Consider the following 17,319-nt stretch of genomic DNA (forward strand, 5'->3'; position numbering starts at 1 on the left):
TTGTTAAGCCTCGTCGAATTCCCATGGTTGATTGAACTACACTATGCTAAACTGGTAATGTTAAGCCTCGTTGGATTCCCACGGTTGATTGAACTACACCATGCTACACTGATAATGTTAAGCCTTGTTGGATTCCCACGGTTGATTGAACTACACTATGCTAAACTGATAACTGTAGTGCAAGTAACCGTAGGTATCAGATGATGTAGGTTAAGGAATGTTGATGAAACTGAGACCAGGTTGGATTGGTCACAGAAAGTATAAAAAAAAAGAAGTACTGTTGCATCATATGGGTGGTTAATCAATATGTCAGATTAGAATTGGATACAGATTCCAGATTTCCATAAGCTTATGACTTCTAACACATGAAACATTGTACAAAATTTATCAGATATGCAAATCAGCAGGCAGATTACCAGTGGTATTCATAGTGCTGATGTCAGAATCTGAAAACATTTTCAAAATTTAATCAGCCATTGCAAGACAAAGACGAAAGGTTTTAAAATAGAAATATCTTTAGCCAATCAAATTGCTAATTGATTTTAAGCCTCATTTCGAAATATGTGTGTGACTGATCAGACCACGGACCATTGAAGCAGTGGTTTAAAAGTTTGCCTGAACATGATCATAAATATGAAATATATACCTTATTGTGACAGATGTATCTCCTGATAAAAAATAATTCAAATTGCTCCGGTACAGTACAAAACTACAAACAAATGTATACCAAGTTTTTAAGGGAAGTTTAGAATTAACAAAATGTTCAAGGTAGCATATACTCTTAAATAATCCAATGAACATCAGCAGTCCTAGTCATGTCAACCAGGATATCTGTTTTGAAGTACAGTGTATTCTCTCTAATTCTGGGGACCTGCCCACACTCCAAAGGTTCAGAACCTTTGTATTGATGCCATCAATTAAACAGCAGTAAACGTAAATGATATACAATGTACATCTGTGACCAAACACACTTATTGATACAATCAAAAAAGTCATTTTTTTTTTTTTTTTTTGTTATACATCTGGAAAACAAAGACCATTGCATGAATACAATCTTTACAGCAATATAAACAAAATATGATTTTGAATAAATATTTCAAGATTTCCTGTCATTGAAATTTTAAAAATTGGCTAAAAGTAATAGCAACATTAAAAATCATCAAATTTGTACCTGGAAGCTTAATTAAACATTTGTTACTGGCTTAAAATTAATATATGAACACAAAATTGATCATGGCACTTGGAACTTTTTGATTAAAATATCCCTGATTATAAATATGTACATAAATTCTCTGTTGTATGTAAGCAGAAAAAAGTAAACACAAGTTCCTCAACATTGCACATCCCTATCTGGATAACAAATTCAACATGTCATCAAATTAACAAAAACAATTGTTCAAATCTAATTAACAAAAACAATTATCAAAATGTCAACGGGCAAGAAAGCTCAGCAAGCCTCAGAAGTAATTACCAATATGATACAGATATGTATTGCATAATTTATAAAGAACATCTAATAGTGTCGTCTGTAATACCAAATATTTTTCACCAGTGAAATATATCTGGTTTTACTGAAGACACTGTTAGATATTCTGTTTATTACATTTTTATAGCAAAATATACTGGGTCAGCTTTTTAATTTCCCCCATTGTTGTTTTAAGCAGTGTTTTGATTGGTAAAGTAAGAAAAAAGGATATTTTTCACTATCACTTTCATAACATGAATAATTTTCCATATTTTCACTGGTAAAAATGTAATAAATAAATATATTGCACACAAAAAAATGTGTACTTACAATTTGTGATCTCTCAAAAACGAGAATTACACGTAATTATATGTCTCGCTTGTCCCACTCTGTCAGTATAACTTCTTCCAGTCAATCAAAATTTTTAAAAAGACTGCATGAAATAAGAGTAGGTTTCACAATATAAACAACAGAAGATTATGGAGGACTCAAATGTTTCTCAAAATGTTTTTTAAGCAACTCAAAGTTCACTATTAAATTTCAGTCTTTTTTCCCCAAAAAACTTCAAGTTGATCGTATGAATTGTATTAATTTAAATTTGGCTATAATTAATCAATTTTTATCTTTGAAAAGATTCATCAGTTTGGATATCTACTTAGTATTTATAGCTTTTTCAAAAGTCAAATATACTAAACCTAGTACGCTGTCTTAACCCATATTCTCGATTTAACATGTGATATTGCAAATTTACTAGGCCTAGATTTAGATCTAGATTTTATTTCACATGCATAGATTGGAATAAAACAATAAATTATTTTATAAATTTAGTGTAAGTATATAACATGTGTTGCTTGTAATTGTATAGGATAAAACATACTTGAAAAGTACGAGGGTATGTTTTGGATCCGACTACAATTAGCCTATGTACGATAGCTTGTAAATCCTGCAATTGAGCTTGAATTTTAGAAATTTTAGCCGTCATCTTAAATTCGCCCTATCATCAAAGGGCGACAATGGCGAAAATTAAACGGGGGAGAAAATTACCAGGTATACAGTTTAAATATATATATATATATATATATACAAAAAATAGTAATTGACAATCCAAGATTTATTTAATTCTAGTAGTATACGTAACAATGGGTGTCGTTGCAGCTTTTGAGTTAGAGCTTGACAGAGACCAGTCGGTCTTGAAATGTTGCAACGACACCTGTATGCATTGTTATGTATACTGTTATTGTAAAGACTGGCTAACTACAATTGTTGATAAGAAGAACAAGAGGCCCATGGGCCTTAAGGGTCATCTGACTTCAACATACCCCAGTACTTTTGTATACATACCCATACCCAGTACAGTATAGTGGTACTGACAAGAATTTGGGAAAAATAACAACACTTGGTCAGGACCATCTTCGAATCACTTGAGTTTGAGCTGAATCCCACTGGTGGAACTTGAGAAGAAGTTTAAAATAACTGTTGTTCAGGGAAATCATAATTTGTTGAAGAATTATTGAGGAATTGATGGACAACAGGTCACATGGTACAGTATAAGGTCGTTCTAGTTTTATTGACCAGGTGAGATAGAAATTGACAAATCAAAGCCCAGGAAACTAGGGATGCTAGCTGTAAGTATATAATGTATTTAGTTGAGTGAAGATGCTGAGCATTTTTCATTAAAATAGATAATATTGTTATAAAATTACATTTTGATTTTAACTTTTATGTCCCATCGAACTTTTAAGTTCATAAAAAATTACACTTTATCGATAACAGCTAATGAAGCTAATTGAAGTACATATGTATATAAAAAGCACCAACAGTGACATGAGTTCTAACTCTAAAGGTGATCAAATTGTCGGTTGCGTCTATTCCGTAAGTTATATCTGCTTGATTCTGAGGTGTCTCCAGTAGAATTAATTTCATCATACAGCAATTCTTTGTCCTGAGAAAGTTCCAGAGCAGATTGGCCATTACTCTCGACTACGCCAACATATTTGGTTGGCGAGGTTACACACTTGTATGCATACAGGTGATGAATGATGAAGAGAGTTCCGTTGATGATCCAAAACAGCGTGTGGTTACCTGGAGGAAGCTGCGAGATGGCCGGCGTGAACGGGTGAATGGAGGCCCCAATAAGGGAAAACTGACCCTGTGGAAGAGAGTGATTTACAGGTGAATAGAGGCCCCAATAAGGGAAAACTGACCCTGTGAAAGGGAGTGATTTACAAATGAATACGGCCCTTAAAGGGAGAACAGAGCTTGTCCTGTAGAAGACACAATTTACAGGTGAAAAGCGGCCTGTAAAATAAGAACCGGCCCTGTGGAAGAACGTGTTTACAGCTGAAAAGACGCCCATATAGGGGGAACAGAACTTGTCCTATGGAGTACATATATTTACAGGTAATTTCATAAATAATAACTCAAAAGGTGAGAAATATTCATACTGAGAATAGAGATTTAAAGGCAAATACAAGCATGTATTTGATGTTGGATAAGTAACATATGTTAACCCACCTCGCCTACAGCTCCAGCCATTATGAGTGACCAGTCTATCACCCATGGTTTACCACTTGGATACAGCAGATCAAAGATGACCATCACATAGTAGGGCACAAAGTAGAACAAATACAGCATCATCTGAGGAAGACAAGGCGTCATTAGAGGAACAATTATTGTAATATAATTCAACACTATCATTAACTCATTAGCTAGAGTATTAGATGTTTTTTTTGTCCAAGTGGTCAACATTTATAACATCATTTGTCAATACCACAGTTACCAAATAATAATGTCACTAATTACCTTATAAGTCATTTCCATTGTTTCATTGCAGGTAACATAGTTCAGACAGTCCCTAGTTAGAGACTTACCTGTACTTTGGGGAAGGCCACACTGTCAGTTAGGTAAGGTCATACTGTTGTAGGTAGTTCCTAGTTTGACTTACCTGTACTTTGGGGAAGGCCACACTGTCAGTTAGGTAAGGTCATACTGTTGTAGGTAGGCCCTAGCTAGACTTACCTGTACTTTGGGGAAGGCCACACTGTCAGTTAGGTAAGGTCATACTGTTGTAGGTAGTCCCTAGTTAGAGACTTACCTGTACTCTGGGGAAGGCCACACTGTCAGTTAGGTAAGGTCATACTGTTGTAGGTAATCCCTAGTTAGACTTACCTGTACTTTGGGGAAGGCCACACTGTCAGTTAGGTAAGGTCATACTGTTGTAGGTAATCCCTAGTTAGAGACTTACCTGTACTCTGGGGAAGGCTACACCATCGGTTAGGTAAGGCTCATGCTGTTGAAGGTAGGTCTTAGCTATGTCAGCTGGGCTCCCAAGTACAGCCTGTAAGTCCACATAAAAGTTGCTGAGCAGATTTAACCACAAACACACATTGTAGATAAACTAGAACTTGCTACATTGTTGCAATCTTTTCATCACCCAGGCAAAACGTTAATAGCTGTCATTAGTAATTTCTCCCATTGAAAATTTATTCTCAATTTAAATTTTGCCTTCTTTCATTTAAGTATTAAATCTTATTTTAAACTTTTTATTATGAAACTAAGTTTCTATTACAAATGTATTTATCCTGATTTACACAAAATTCATAATATGAAATAATACAAATTTCAATAGAGAAAGGGAATGATCAGTTTGCCTAAAGTAGAGATATTTAATGGAAAAATGGAGAGAAGCTGAGATCACTTTGTGCTTTCCCTAATTCTTATTTAGTGCACGCCTCCAATTTAGTGCATAGCTTTAGGTGCCAAAAGTGTTCATATAAGATAAAAGCTCATTAAAATAAATGTGTAATCCCTCTATATAGCCATTAAGTTTGTTTAATTCCACACAAAAACATAATCTTTATTGTAAATGTGAAAATGTACGCAGGAGGTAAAATTTACGCTAAATATGGGAAGGTCATTCGTCTGCGAAAGTTTCCCCCATGTTGTTTTGTGCTTGATGTGGTATTCATGGAACTTGTGCAAAAGATAAAAAGGTACATTGATTGCAGAACTAACTTCCACACATATATTTCACCTATCAAAATCATGAAACTAACCCCCAGCCCCCTAGAAAAGACATTTTTTTACAGAAACATGAACAAAGATTGTTTTTGTGTTTGATAAAAACAACAGCAAATTTAATTGAAATATTATATAATTGATTAAAGCAGCATACCCATAAAAGTTTTTACAACAGAACTGTCTAGGTACAAGGAAAACATGAAAACAAAGTGGCCACAGACATTTCATGTATAATTATACAGTCACTCACCGAGGCCCTCAGTATGTGAACACATATAGCAGCTAAAAAGACAACGACAAACATCAGGTCAACACGTCTCTCCTGTATAGGTCGGATATCCTGCTGGTCTCTAACTGTTCTCTGAATAAATAAATAGAAAGTTTACGAAGCTCCAATAAAATATGATGGCTTGAATTATTTTGTTTCCTACAAATAATTGTTTTGCTTAAACAAATTGCAAGATTACTGATGTTAATGTTTTTACACATATAAAACTAGCATGTTTCTAGATAATTGCATTAATTCTGAAGTGATGATACAAGAGGCCCAGATGGCCTGCATCACTCACATGGATAAATTGGGATAGCACAGACATCTCTGTACAGTGAGCTATAAAGCAATTGATGTTAGGCATATACTAGCCTGAGTTTCCTCTGGCCCTGTCACCATGTCTGGTGACAGGGCCAGAGGAAACTCGGGCTAGGCATATACAGCTCAAATAACGATTGAAAAAAATCATCACTTATAATTTATTTCAGCCTTGTGTTTGGAGACCCACACTACTACCTTGTACTGAGCCTTTTGTTTTGGTGCATCTGTCAGGAACTTATACCCCATCCATACAGGTATACACAGGTACGGTGTGTTGAGTAGGATAGGCCACCTCACACCATACTCACCTGTAACGATAAATAACTGGGTGATATACAGGGTACAATCATTACAGTTCTTCAGCAGAACTAGTTAGAAAATATAATAAAATTTCAATACATTTCATCTCATTGTCTCTAGCAACTACATCCACTTATCAAACATTAGAAATAAAGAACAAGAACATGGGAATATACAGGACAATGGCAAGGTCACCTACCAATGACCTATTTGGAGATGACAAGGTCACCTACCATTTATACCTTACCGGGAATGACAAGGTCACCTACCATTTATACCTTACTGGGAATGACAAGGTCACCTGCCAATGACATTTGTGGGGATGACAAGGTAATTTACCAATGACTATAGTGGACATGACAATGTCATCTACCAATGACATTTATGGAGATGACAAGGTCACCTACCAATGACCTCTGTGAGGATGACAAGGTCACCTACCAATGACCTCTGTGAGGATGACAAGGTCACCTACCAATGAGTCCAGAAATTAGAATAAGCAGTAAACTGTTGGTGATGGATCCTACCCAGTAAAGGCCAGCCTTTCTGTACTTCTCACTAAAACAAAATGTAAAGTTTATTATTCCTTGATATTTAGCTTCCAGTTTCTACCTGCTAATAACATAACAGTATACATAGTCATATTTTGTTAACAAATGAACAAAAAAAACAACAACAAATGTATCACTCATTCCATGCAAGTTCATTTATGTACATGTATCTGATTTTGTCCTGTGTCATTTCATCTCCCAAAAGAAATTAGGGTAAGCAGGGTACATTTGTACAGTGCAACTTCCAAAAACCGAACCTTCTAAAAACCGAACACCTCTGAATACCGAACATATTGTCATTGTACGGAATTGGTCCTTCTTTATTATAGTACAATGTATTAAAAAAATTCCAAATACTGATCCCTTTGAATTCCGAACACCAGCCCAATTTTGTGTCCAGTTCCTGTTAAAATATACCAAAATAGTGGTTTTAATATAAGGAAGATTGAATATTTTTCTTCTGATATCAGTTTTATAACTTACAGTATGTTGACTTCATTGATAATCATATAGATTCAGTGATATCCACCATAGTTTGTAGTTCTTGTATGAGACACTTGTAAGAGCCTTGTGTAAGGATGTAATATATATATAGATCTAAGCGTACCAAAGTGTTACCAGTAGTTGTACGAGACACTTACTTGTACGCGTCCTGTTTAAGGATATATATGTATAGGCCGAAGTGTACTGCTGCGTCCCAGTAGTTGATAAAGGTTCCATGCGTTGTCTTGAGGTAGGGCTCACCCTCCAGCAGGTAAAAGGCCATGAAGCTGTGAATGATGCCATCATTCTCCAAAGCAATTATCAAATCCACAACACAAGCAAAGGCAAACAGACTCCAGACTGCAAGTGAGAATTTAAACTTGCCAATCTGATGTGTTTTTCATATGGCAGTGTTCATTATGACAGCTGCCTGATAGAATACTAGTGTAAATTACTATTAATTACATCAAAAGTGAAGTTTGTATTGAGCTTGTATGCTCAGCTAGCTTGAGCTCAGTGTTCTTACATGTTCTGCAAATTAATTATAATCCTGTTGCGGTGAAGCAGGATGCTGTTCTAGCTCAAGTTTCCTCTGGTCACAACAGACATTTTGACATTCTGACACCAGTCTGCTAGATGTAGGTTTAGGTGTACATTACTCCAAGAATGTAAGAGGATAATGCAGCAAGAAACTTAATATGACAGGCACCTTGTAACGTTGAGAGAACAAAGAATTGACCTTTAGATGTCAGAATGTCGTAGTCTAGCTGGTGTCAGGGCCAGAGGCAATTTATCTCAGGCTAACAAAATGCTGTTCATTAATGTTTCAAACAAAAATACCATTCCTTACATTATAGTACTAGTTCTGTATTTTAAGGAAAAAAATAATGCAGTAATAGTTTGTACTCAAGAACTTTGTTTTTCTGAAGTCTTGCTCAAGTCCGAAGTTTGATTCTTGTATAACAAATACGATCAAACCTAACACTAATATGCACTTTGCTATTGTATCAAAATTGTTATCAGAACAAGGTCGCAATGAAATAGAATGAATAGCGTGATACATTACCATAGAAGTAAGGGTCCCGTTTAGGAATGTCGGTGTTCCGGGCGTACAGATATGGTAAGAGAGCCACCAGGATTAATACAACCCCGCCTATACCCAGGATAACTAGAGGGTATGTGACATAATCCTTAAACAGATTGACGCTATAGGTAAGTGGAATCCCAATTAAAGAAGTCAGACAGATCAGAGTAAGGCCGGACAACATCATCTTCAACTTATCGTGTGATAATGAAAGTACGGGAAATGATCCGCGTCATACAGACGCTTAAAATGCCATCTTAAAGATGCCTACATCGGCGTTTTTTTCGGCCTGCCCGAAATGTTATTAGATATATCTAGTAGCGTTTTCATTCCAATTGAGTTAAAATGGTTTTGATGTTTTATTGTTTATTTCACTTTCTGCAATATTTAGATACAAAAGGTATATATGGCCTGCTTTGCCCACATGGTTGTCGGGTAAAAATAGCTTAATTTTTATGCCAATCAGTTTTCTTTACGCCAACATGATAATACCATAGTGGTTTCTTTCAGCTTTCTGTACAAGCTAAATTTTCAGACAGGTGTTTCTAATATATTAATAGGACTATATTTTCAAGTTGTCCTCAGCTATACAATTGACTGTGCAGGGTTACATATAATGTTAAGCTTAGAAACGAAGCGACAATTAACCTTGTTGCTGGATAATTTTGGCAATACCTACATGATAAATGGCTATACATGTAATAGCAATTTTATAAGAAACAAATTAATATTTTGTAGCTTAACATTTTAAAGGCTTTTACAATTGTCTATTTGCAGTGAAATTCTTAAAATTGAAAGACTGGCTTACTTCTAACATCTTTTAGTGCCTCTAGTAACATTAATAATAGAATAAATTCAGACCATAAAATAATTTTACCTGTAAAACCTAAATAATACATTTTACTTTCATATTTAAATTTTAGAACACTGCAACCTTGGAAGATGACATTATATATGGTCATATTAATTTTATCTACAAATGTACATTGAATCTTTTACTACCAAGTGCAACTGCAATCTGACAATGGTTTTAACGTTGTTCCTAAATTTCTGTGATGTACATCATATTCACTTTGCATACATAACATAAAACATAAATGTATTAACTGATCACTTTATTCATTGCATACATGAAGTCATTCACTGAAAATAACATGTATTATATGAAAACGCTGACAATGAATTTATACACTTTTAATTCCACATTGACTCTGTATAAATGTCAAGAAGATGATATTAATTGATTTCCTTAAAACAAAATACAGTTCTTTTGATATAACATGCATTTTATACAATATAAAAAACCTGCAATATATATTAACTAGCATAACTTTTGACAACATACACTTTGTCAACCATTTGTAAGAGTTGTGTAAGCCGTATCCAGCACCACAGATCCAGCTGCCAGTATAAGGACCTGTAATATCGCCCCTGATCCTAATCATTTGAATTTTTCCCCGGTTATACATTTAATATCAGACATTTTATATATAAGAGTTATCTCCCTTCCTCACTCTTCAACACAGTTCCCTTCTGGTAAAGACAGATCAGGAAGACTGATACAGTATCATAAATATTGAACGACCTGAATGACCTAACACTCATTGTTAGCTGTGTCTCTCACTAATGTCAGTCACACAGATATCATTTCAGTGAACCCAGTGTTAATAATCACACCCCTTCAGAGATTTGTTTGTTAATTTTTTCCATGAGGAATGTGTCCAGTCGTTTCTGTCTTTTTTTGACCATAGCGTAGGATGCTGTTCCAACCAGGAGGCACACTAGCTCAAACACCCAGAATCTGGTCTTGTGTGTGTAGGGGTCTATGTCACAACTGAAAGTTAGAACATCCAAAATCAGAACAGTAGCCAAAACATCAGAAACAACATAGAGAATGTCAAATTACAGTGTGTTCCTTTTTTATAGAATAAACCTCAGGATAATTGATTCACATATCACAATATCTTTCCATCACAAACAAATACATGAATATACATTGTATACATTGTCTAAAAGTTTTACAAACCTTCTGGAAATTTTTCTTTTATCCTTGCACTCAATGACCTCCATATACCCTTTATCCATACAGAAGAGCAGCTCCCGCTTCTGAAACAGAATAATGAGTCACCAAGGTTACCTGACAGTGAAAAGCAGTCACAAAAGAAACCGTATTCAATGTAATAGACTAAGTACTACAGTACATATGGGTGTAGTCATCAAGTTATTTTCCTGTCGGTAAGTTTCCTTGTGGACAGTCAGCTGGAGTTTTCCCTAACAGGAATACATGTGCTAAGTTTTTTTAATTAGACCAACCGTTGGGGAACAATCCACATCAATAAATTCCCTGACATGCCTGTCTCATTTTCTAAGCTTCAAAAAGCAATGGGAATGGCTTCAGTGCAAACTCAGATGCCTCTTGTCACACATTTAATTTGATTCAGGGAAAAAACTATCCCTCAGCTGATAAGGGGCCTCCTCTGAACCTGACACCAAACATGAACATTCTGACAGATATCTTTAACCTCAACCATGGATTGAGATACATATTTTTCATAGATTTGAAGGTTTTTTCGGAGACACTTCAAGTGAGATATTGTTTTTGATGTTTGTTTTTCTTGTAAACTGCTGTTTCATGATTTGAGTGAGTTTACAGAAAGTTGGGAACTGGATTATGAACATGGACCCTGGTGTCAGAATGTCCAAGTCTGATGTTTGGGCTTGAGGAAACTCAGGCTAGGTTGTTTATTGCACTGTTTTGTATATATTGGTACAGAAAGAGACATATACAATAGATTTAAAAAGCTCTCCTCCACTACTTACCGTCTCTAACTTGGAACAAGCACGACAGGCTTCCACTACTTACCATCTCTAACTTGGAACAAGCACGACAGGCTTCCACTACTTACCAGCTCTAACTTGGAACAAGCACGACAGGCTTCCACTACTTACCAGCTCTAACCTGGAGCAAGCACGACAGGCTTCCACTACTTACCAGCTCTAACCTGGAGCAAGCATGACAGGCTTCCACTACTTACCAGCCCTAACTTGGAACAAGCACGACAGGCTTCCACCACTTACCGTCTCTAACTTGGAACAAGCACGACAGGCTTCCACTACTTACCAGCTCTAACCTGGAGCAAGCACGACAGGCCTCCACTACTTACCAGCTCTAACTTGGAACAAGCATGACAGGCTTCCACTACTTACCAGCTCTAACCTGGAACAAGCACGACAGGCCTCCACTACTTACTAGCTCTAACTTGGAACAAGCATGACAGGCTTCCACTACTTACCAGCTCTAACTTGGAACAAGCACGACAGGCTTCCACTACTTACCAGCTCTAACTTGGAACAAGCACGACAGGCTTCCACTACTTACCAGCTCTAACTTGGAACAAGCACGACAGGCCTCCACTACTTACTAGCTCTAACTTGGAACAAGCATGACAGGCTTCCACTACTTACCAGCTCTAACTTGGAACAAGCACGACAGGCTTCCACTACTTACCAGCTCTAACTTGGAACAAGCACGACAGGCTTCCACTACTTACCAGCTCTAACTTGGAACAAGCACGACAGGCCTCCACTACTTACCGTCTCTAACTTGGAACAAGCACGACAGGCTTCCACTACTTACCGTCTCTAACTTGGAACAAGCATGACAGGCTTCCACTACTTACCAGCCCTAACTTGGAACAAGCACGACAGGCCTCCACTACTTAACAGCCCTAACTTGGAACAAGCACGACAGGCTTCCACTACTTACCGTCTCTAACTTGGAACAAGCACGACAGGCCTCCACTACTTACCAGCCCTAACTTGGAACAAGCACGACAGGCTTCCACTACTTACCAGCTCTAACTTGGAACAAGCACGACAGGCTTCCACTACTTACCAGCTCTAACTTGGAACAAGCACGACAGACTTCCACTACTTACCAGCTCTAACTTGGAACAAGCATGACAGGCTTCCACTACTTACCAGCTCTAACCTGGAGCAAGCACGACAGGCCTCCACTACTTACCAGCTCTAACTTGGAACAAGCACGACAGGCTTCCACTACTTACCAGCTCTAACTTGGAACAAGCAAGACAGGCTTCCACTACTTACCGTCTCTAACTTGGAACAAGCACGACAGGCTTCCACTACTTACCAGCTCTAACTTGGAACAAGCACGACAGACTTCCACTACTTACCAGCTCTAACTTGGAACAAGCACGACAGGCTTCCACTACTTACCATCTTTAACTTGGAACAAGCACGACAGACTTCCACTACTTACCAGCTCTAACTTGGAACAAGCACGACAGGCTTCCACTACTTACCATCTCTAACTTGGAACAAGCACGACAGGCTTCCACTACTTACCATCTCTAACTTGGAACAAGCACGACAGGCTTCCACTACTTACCATCTTTAACTTGGAACAAGCACGACAGACTTCCACTACTTACCAGCTCTAACTTGGAGCAAGCACGACAGGCTTCCACTACTTACCAGCTCTAACTTGGAACAAGCACGACAGGCTTCCACTACTTACCGTCTCTAACTTGGAACAAGCACGACAGGCTTCCACTACTTACCAGCTCTAACTTGGAGCAAGCACGACAGACTTCCACTACTTACCGTCTCTAACTTGGAACAAGCACGACAGGCTTCCACTACTTACCAGCTCTAACTTGGAACAAGCACGACAGACTTCCACTACTTACCAGCTCTAACTTGGAACAAGCACGACAGGCTTCCACTACTTACCAGCTCTAACTTGGAACAAGCATGACAGGCTTCCACTACTTACCAGCCCTAACTTGGAACAAGCACGACAGGCTTCCACTACTTACCAGCTCTAACTTGGAACAAGCACGACAGGCTTCCACTACTTACCAGCTCTAACTTGGAACAAGCACGACAGACTTCCACTACTTACCAGCTCTAACTTGGAACAAGCACGACAGACTTCCACTACTTACCAGCTCTAACTTGGAACAAGCACGACAGGCTTCCACTACTTACCATCTCTAACTTGGAACAAGCACGACAGGCTTCCACTACTTACCGTCTCTAACTTGGAACAAGCACGACAGACTTCCACTACTTAACAGCCCTAACTTGGAGCAAGCATGACAGGTTTCCACTACTTACCAGCTCTAACTTGGAACAAGCACGACAGGCTTCCACTACTTACCGTCTCTAACTTGGAACAAGCACGACAGACTTCCACTACTTAACAGCCCTAACTTGGAACAAGCATGACAGGTTTCCACTACTTACCAGCTCTAACCTGGAGCAAGCACGACAGGCTTCCACTACTTACCAGCTCTAACTTGGAACAAGCATGACAGGCTTCCACTACTTACCAGCCCTAACTTGGAACAAGCATGTCAGGCCTCCACTACTTACCGTCTCTAACTTGGAACAAGCACGACAGGCTTCCACTACTTACCAGCTCTAACTTGGAACAAGCACGACAGGCTTCCACTACTTACCAGCTCTAACTTGGAACAAGCACGACAGGTTTCCACTACTTACCAGCTCTAACTTGGAACAAGCACGACAGGTTTCCACTACTTACCAGCTCTAACTTGGAACAAGCACGACAGGCTTCCACTACTTACCAGCTCTAACTTGGAACAAGCACGACAGGCTTCCACTACTTACCAGCTCTAACTTGGAACAAGCACGACAGGCTTCCACTACTTACCAGCTCTAACTTGGAACAAGCACGACAGGCTTCCACTACTTACCAGCTCTAACTTGGAACAAGCATGACAGGCTTCCACTACTTACCAGCTCTAACTTGGAACAAGGACGACAGGCTTCCACTACTTTTTCCTTCCCAATTAAACAACTCTCATTTCCTTTTTTTCTCCCTATTCAAATAAAGGAAAATATAATTTAATGTCATTAAACTTTATTGGGCATCGAACACCAAAGCCTAGAAATGGATCTTTGAATTATTTGTCAGTTGATAAAATTACACATTTTCCATCTCCAATTTAGATGCCTCAGATTTTTTTCTTTGGTAGTTCACGAAAAGACAAAATAAACACATTTTTTTCTATGATATTAATTGCTGTTTTTAAAAGGCTACAGGGATAGATTAAAAAGCAAACTCTACAAATTAATACCCCTGAGTTGTTGTAGTTTAATGTACCTTTTAAGGTGTTGAAGTCACCTATGGAATGGTGGGTTGACCAAGCACTCTGTACCAGCAGGATAATAAAAGATACACTGGAAATAAACAAGCTCAGATTTACAGGAATTTTATGCAGTGTTATAAATGCAACAATTTAATTTATATGCCCGTCAGATATAAAAATGACATAGATTCTTATATATCAAAATGCATAAGATATCAATCAAAAAGGAATTTAATAAACCAATGTATGTATGTCATGGTCACAAATCCTTCCTTGCTTTATAGACATCAGTTTAAAACAAAGTCAGATTCTTTAAAAAATTTCAGAATCAAAATGTCATCCCGGAAAACTATTACGACTGAAGTATAAAGCCAACCAAGCTTCAAAGAGATTAGCCACGAGCTGAATGAGGAAATCAAAAGAGAAGATTACAATAAGGAAATAAACAAAGGGCAATAACTCTTCATAGAATTATGAAATTGAAAATGCTGCAGGAGAGCACGTGCATCTACATGATTATAAAGCCTAACATTGGCTGGAAACTGAAAGTGGATAAAGCTTATGCCAGACCACCCATGTAAATAAAATCATATAATGCTGAATTACAGAACTAGGATGACGAGAAATAAAACTTGAGAAAAATAATAGTTCAAAGTTTTAAACGTCCTTGTAAGCTTCTCAGCTTCTTCTGGTGCATCTTCATATTGTCACTCAATTCCACAACTTCACGGTTGCACCAAGTAATTTCATATACAACACAAAATATATTTTCACTTATGAAATCTTGTTTGGATGATCAAGATTGGTAAAGTTGTTAGATTGACATAAAATAATTTAAAGTTAGTGACTCAACTGAATTTACAGTTCCAGTATGGCACCTCACACTGGTCTTAAAGTGATTTTATTATACAATTTTTACGAGTTTTCTTTAGTATCATTATCGTAGTCAGACAAGACTGATCATGAGTTGTTCACAACATCAGTTGTTTCTTATTATATCTGCTGTTTACAGAAATTTAAATATCATATATTCTAGTATCCTATTGATTAAGATAGAGATATTAGGTTTACCAACACTACTGTAGTGTATAAAGTGTGTATACAATTACCATATGATTAACTATACTTTTATCCGGTATATGTAATTATATAAACACCCGGAGTTAAAACCCATGAATGATATTGCCATAATTGGGTTTTAAATCTGGGAGTTAATGATGCAACAGTTAAGTTGCGAAATTAAGTGACAACAGGAAGATACATCATAATAGGATAAGAATCTTACGAGGACGTCAAAAACTATTAACTAACTCAAACTATATTTGTAGAGTGGCATGTCATTTATGAATAAACATGCTTAGGCTACATACCGGTATACCGTAGCTGGAGTTTCCTCTAGTCCTGTCACCATTTCTGGTGTAGGAATGATGTCAAGGGCAGAGAAAACTCAGGCTAACATATACCGGTACATCTTTCCTGTGCCATACCCCAGGATCTACAAGCAGCTGAGAGGCAACCCAGAAATATTGCACAGGGGCTCGGATTCGGGATTTTGAGTAATATATGACATCAGTTAACAACCACAACACTATAAATCAAGTATTCATATATATTCTGAAACCTTACAAAAGTCGGGGTTATCAATGTTTTGGTTGTTAGGCCTACTGTAATTGATGTCGTATTTTACTCAAATTTCCGCAACCGAGCCCCTGTGCAATATTTCTGGGTTGCCTCTCAGCTGCTTGTAGGATCCTGTGATATAGCACAGGAAAGACAGAATAATGGACCACGGTATCGATGATCAAAATATCATAACTTAAACATGTTAACATATTGAATTAGTAGTCAAAATACCTGAGTAAGACGAAGAGGGCTATCAGCATACGTTTCTTCGTACAGAATTCAATCATGTTGCCGTCTCCGTGTTCACAGCCATCAGAAGATTAATGTCTTTGTTCGGTCTCATACAAGACAATAGTAGACGGCATAGCTACATTCTGATTTCAAATAAATACAACATTACGTATAAATTCCGATGTCCCAACTATTAAACCGAAACAACTGTCGATGACTTCATGTTCTTCGTGTTTTCAGCGATGCTGTCACCATTGGGCGCGTTCGATTAAGACCCAACCGGTGTCCACATAATAAAAACGCCAACTTAAAAGTTCCTACCGGAACTATTATGATTTAAAGATCCATGTTCTTCAACCTAAACTACATTTATATTATTTATTTTATTTCAATATCAGTAATTATTCATAATCACGTTCTATAACCAGTTGATTTGCTAAGAGTTTGAGATTAAAAAAATAATAATATTAGAACTGCAATTTGGTTTTGGATTACATGTCTACCTGTTATTGTACATGTACATACTTATTATCCTGGTAAGATACTAGCTGCTTCCTGCTAGCTTTTCTTTGCTAAAACTTCCCCAGCTCAATCGTTGAGTGTAAGACTAGTATGTCAGAGGTCCCTGAGTTCAATCCCAAGAGGCACGGAAATAAATATAAGTAATGACCTCTGTTAATTATGGTAATTTGGAACCCATGTAGGGACTTGTGGGAAATATTGACCAAACTACTCTGCCTTACTTTCACAAGCATTCCTGTTACCGCCAGAAAACTCCATATTTCCAGGAGAATGTCATCCTGGTAATTAGGATACTAGCTGCTTCCTTC

General features: G+C 37.4%; 2 protein-coding genes across 6 annotated transcripts; both read right to left on the reverse strand.

Annotated features, from left to right (window-relative positions):
- On the reverse strand, positions 1–8,711 carry LOC117334045 (transmembrane 6 superfamily member 1-like). 2 transcript variants are annotated; one of them, XM_033893471.1, is made up of 8 exons: positions 8,478–8,711; positions 7,570–7,771; positions 6,853–6,935; positions 6,273–6,385; positions 5,736–5,846; positions 4,710–4,802; positions 3,980–4,102; positions 1–3,614 (listed from the first exon to the last, which is right to left on the reverse strand). In XM_033893471.1, exons 1-8 carry the CDS (start codon positions 8,680–8,682, stop codon positions 3,303–3,305), a joined length of 1,242 nt encoding a protein of 413 aa, XP_033749362.1. In that variant the 5' UTR covers positions 8,683–8,711; the 3' UTR covers positions 1–3,302. The 2 variants fall into 2 exon arrangements, with proteins under 2 accessions (XP_033749362.1, XP_033749361.1); XM_033893470.1 differs by having other exon boundaries at positions 6,270–6,385.
- An 882-nt stretch (positions 8,712–9,593) lies between these two features.
- LOC117334048 (protein JTB-like) lies at positions 9,594–16,763 on the reverse strand. Of its 4 annotated transcripts, none has more exons than XM_033893476.1 (6): positions 16,490–16,763; positions 14,650–14,726; positions 14,322–14,365; positions 11,445–11,483; positions 10,522–10,601; positions 9,594–10,329 (listed from the first exon to the last, which is right to left on the reverse strand). In XM_033893476.1, the coding sequence occupies exons 1-6, from the start codon at positions 16,543–16,545 to the stop codon at positions 10,167–10,169; spliced, it is 459 nt and encodes a 152-aa protein (XP_033749367.1). In that variant the 5' UTR covers positions 16,546–16,763; the 3' UTR covers positions 9,594–10,166. The 4 variants fall into 4 exon arrangements, with proteins under 4 accessions (XP_033749367.1, XP_033749366.1, XP_033749365.1 ...); XM_033893475.1 differs by lacking the exon at positions 11,445–11,483 and adding an exon at positions 12,262–12,291 and having other exon boundaries at positions 14,313–14,365; XM_033893474.1 differs by lacking the exon at positions 11,445–11,483 and adding an exon at positions 12,477–12,506 and having other exon boundaries at positions 14,313–14,365.
- Positions 16,764–17,319: the final 556 nt, after the last annotated feature.

Source organism: Pecten maximus, chromosome 9, assembly GCF_902652985.1.
Source record: "Pecten maximus chromosome 9, xPecMax1.1, whole genome shotgun sequence".
Taxonomy (NCBI): domain Eukaryota; kingdom Metazoa; phylum Mollusca; class Bivalvia; order Pectinida; family Pectinidae; genus Pecten; species Pecten maximus.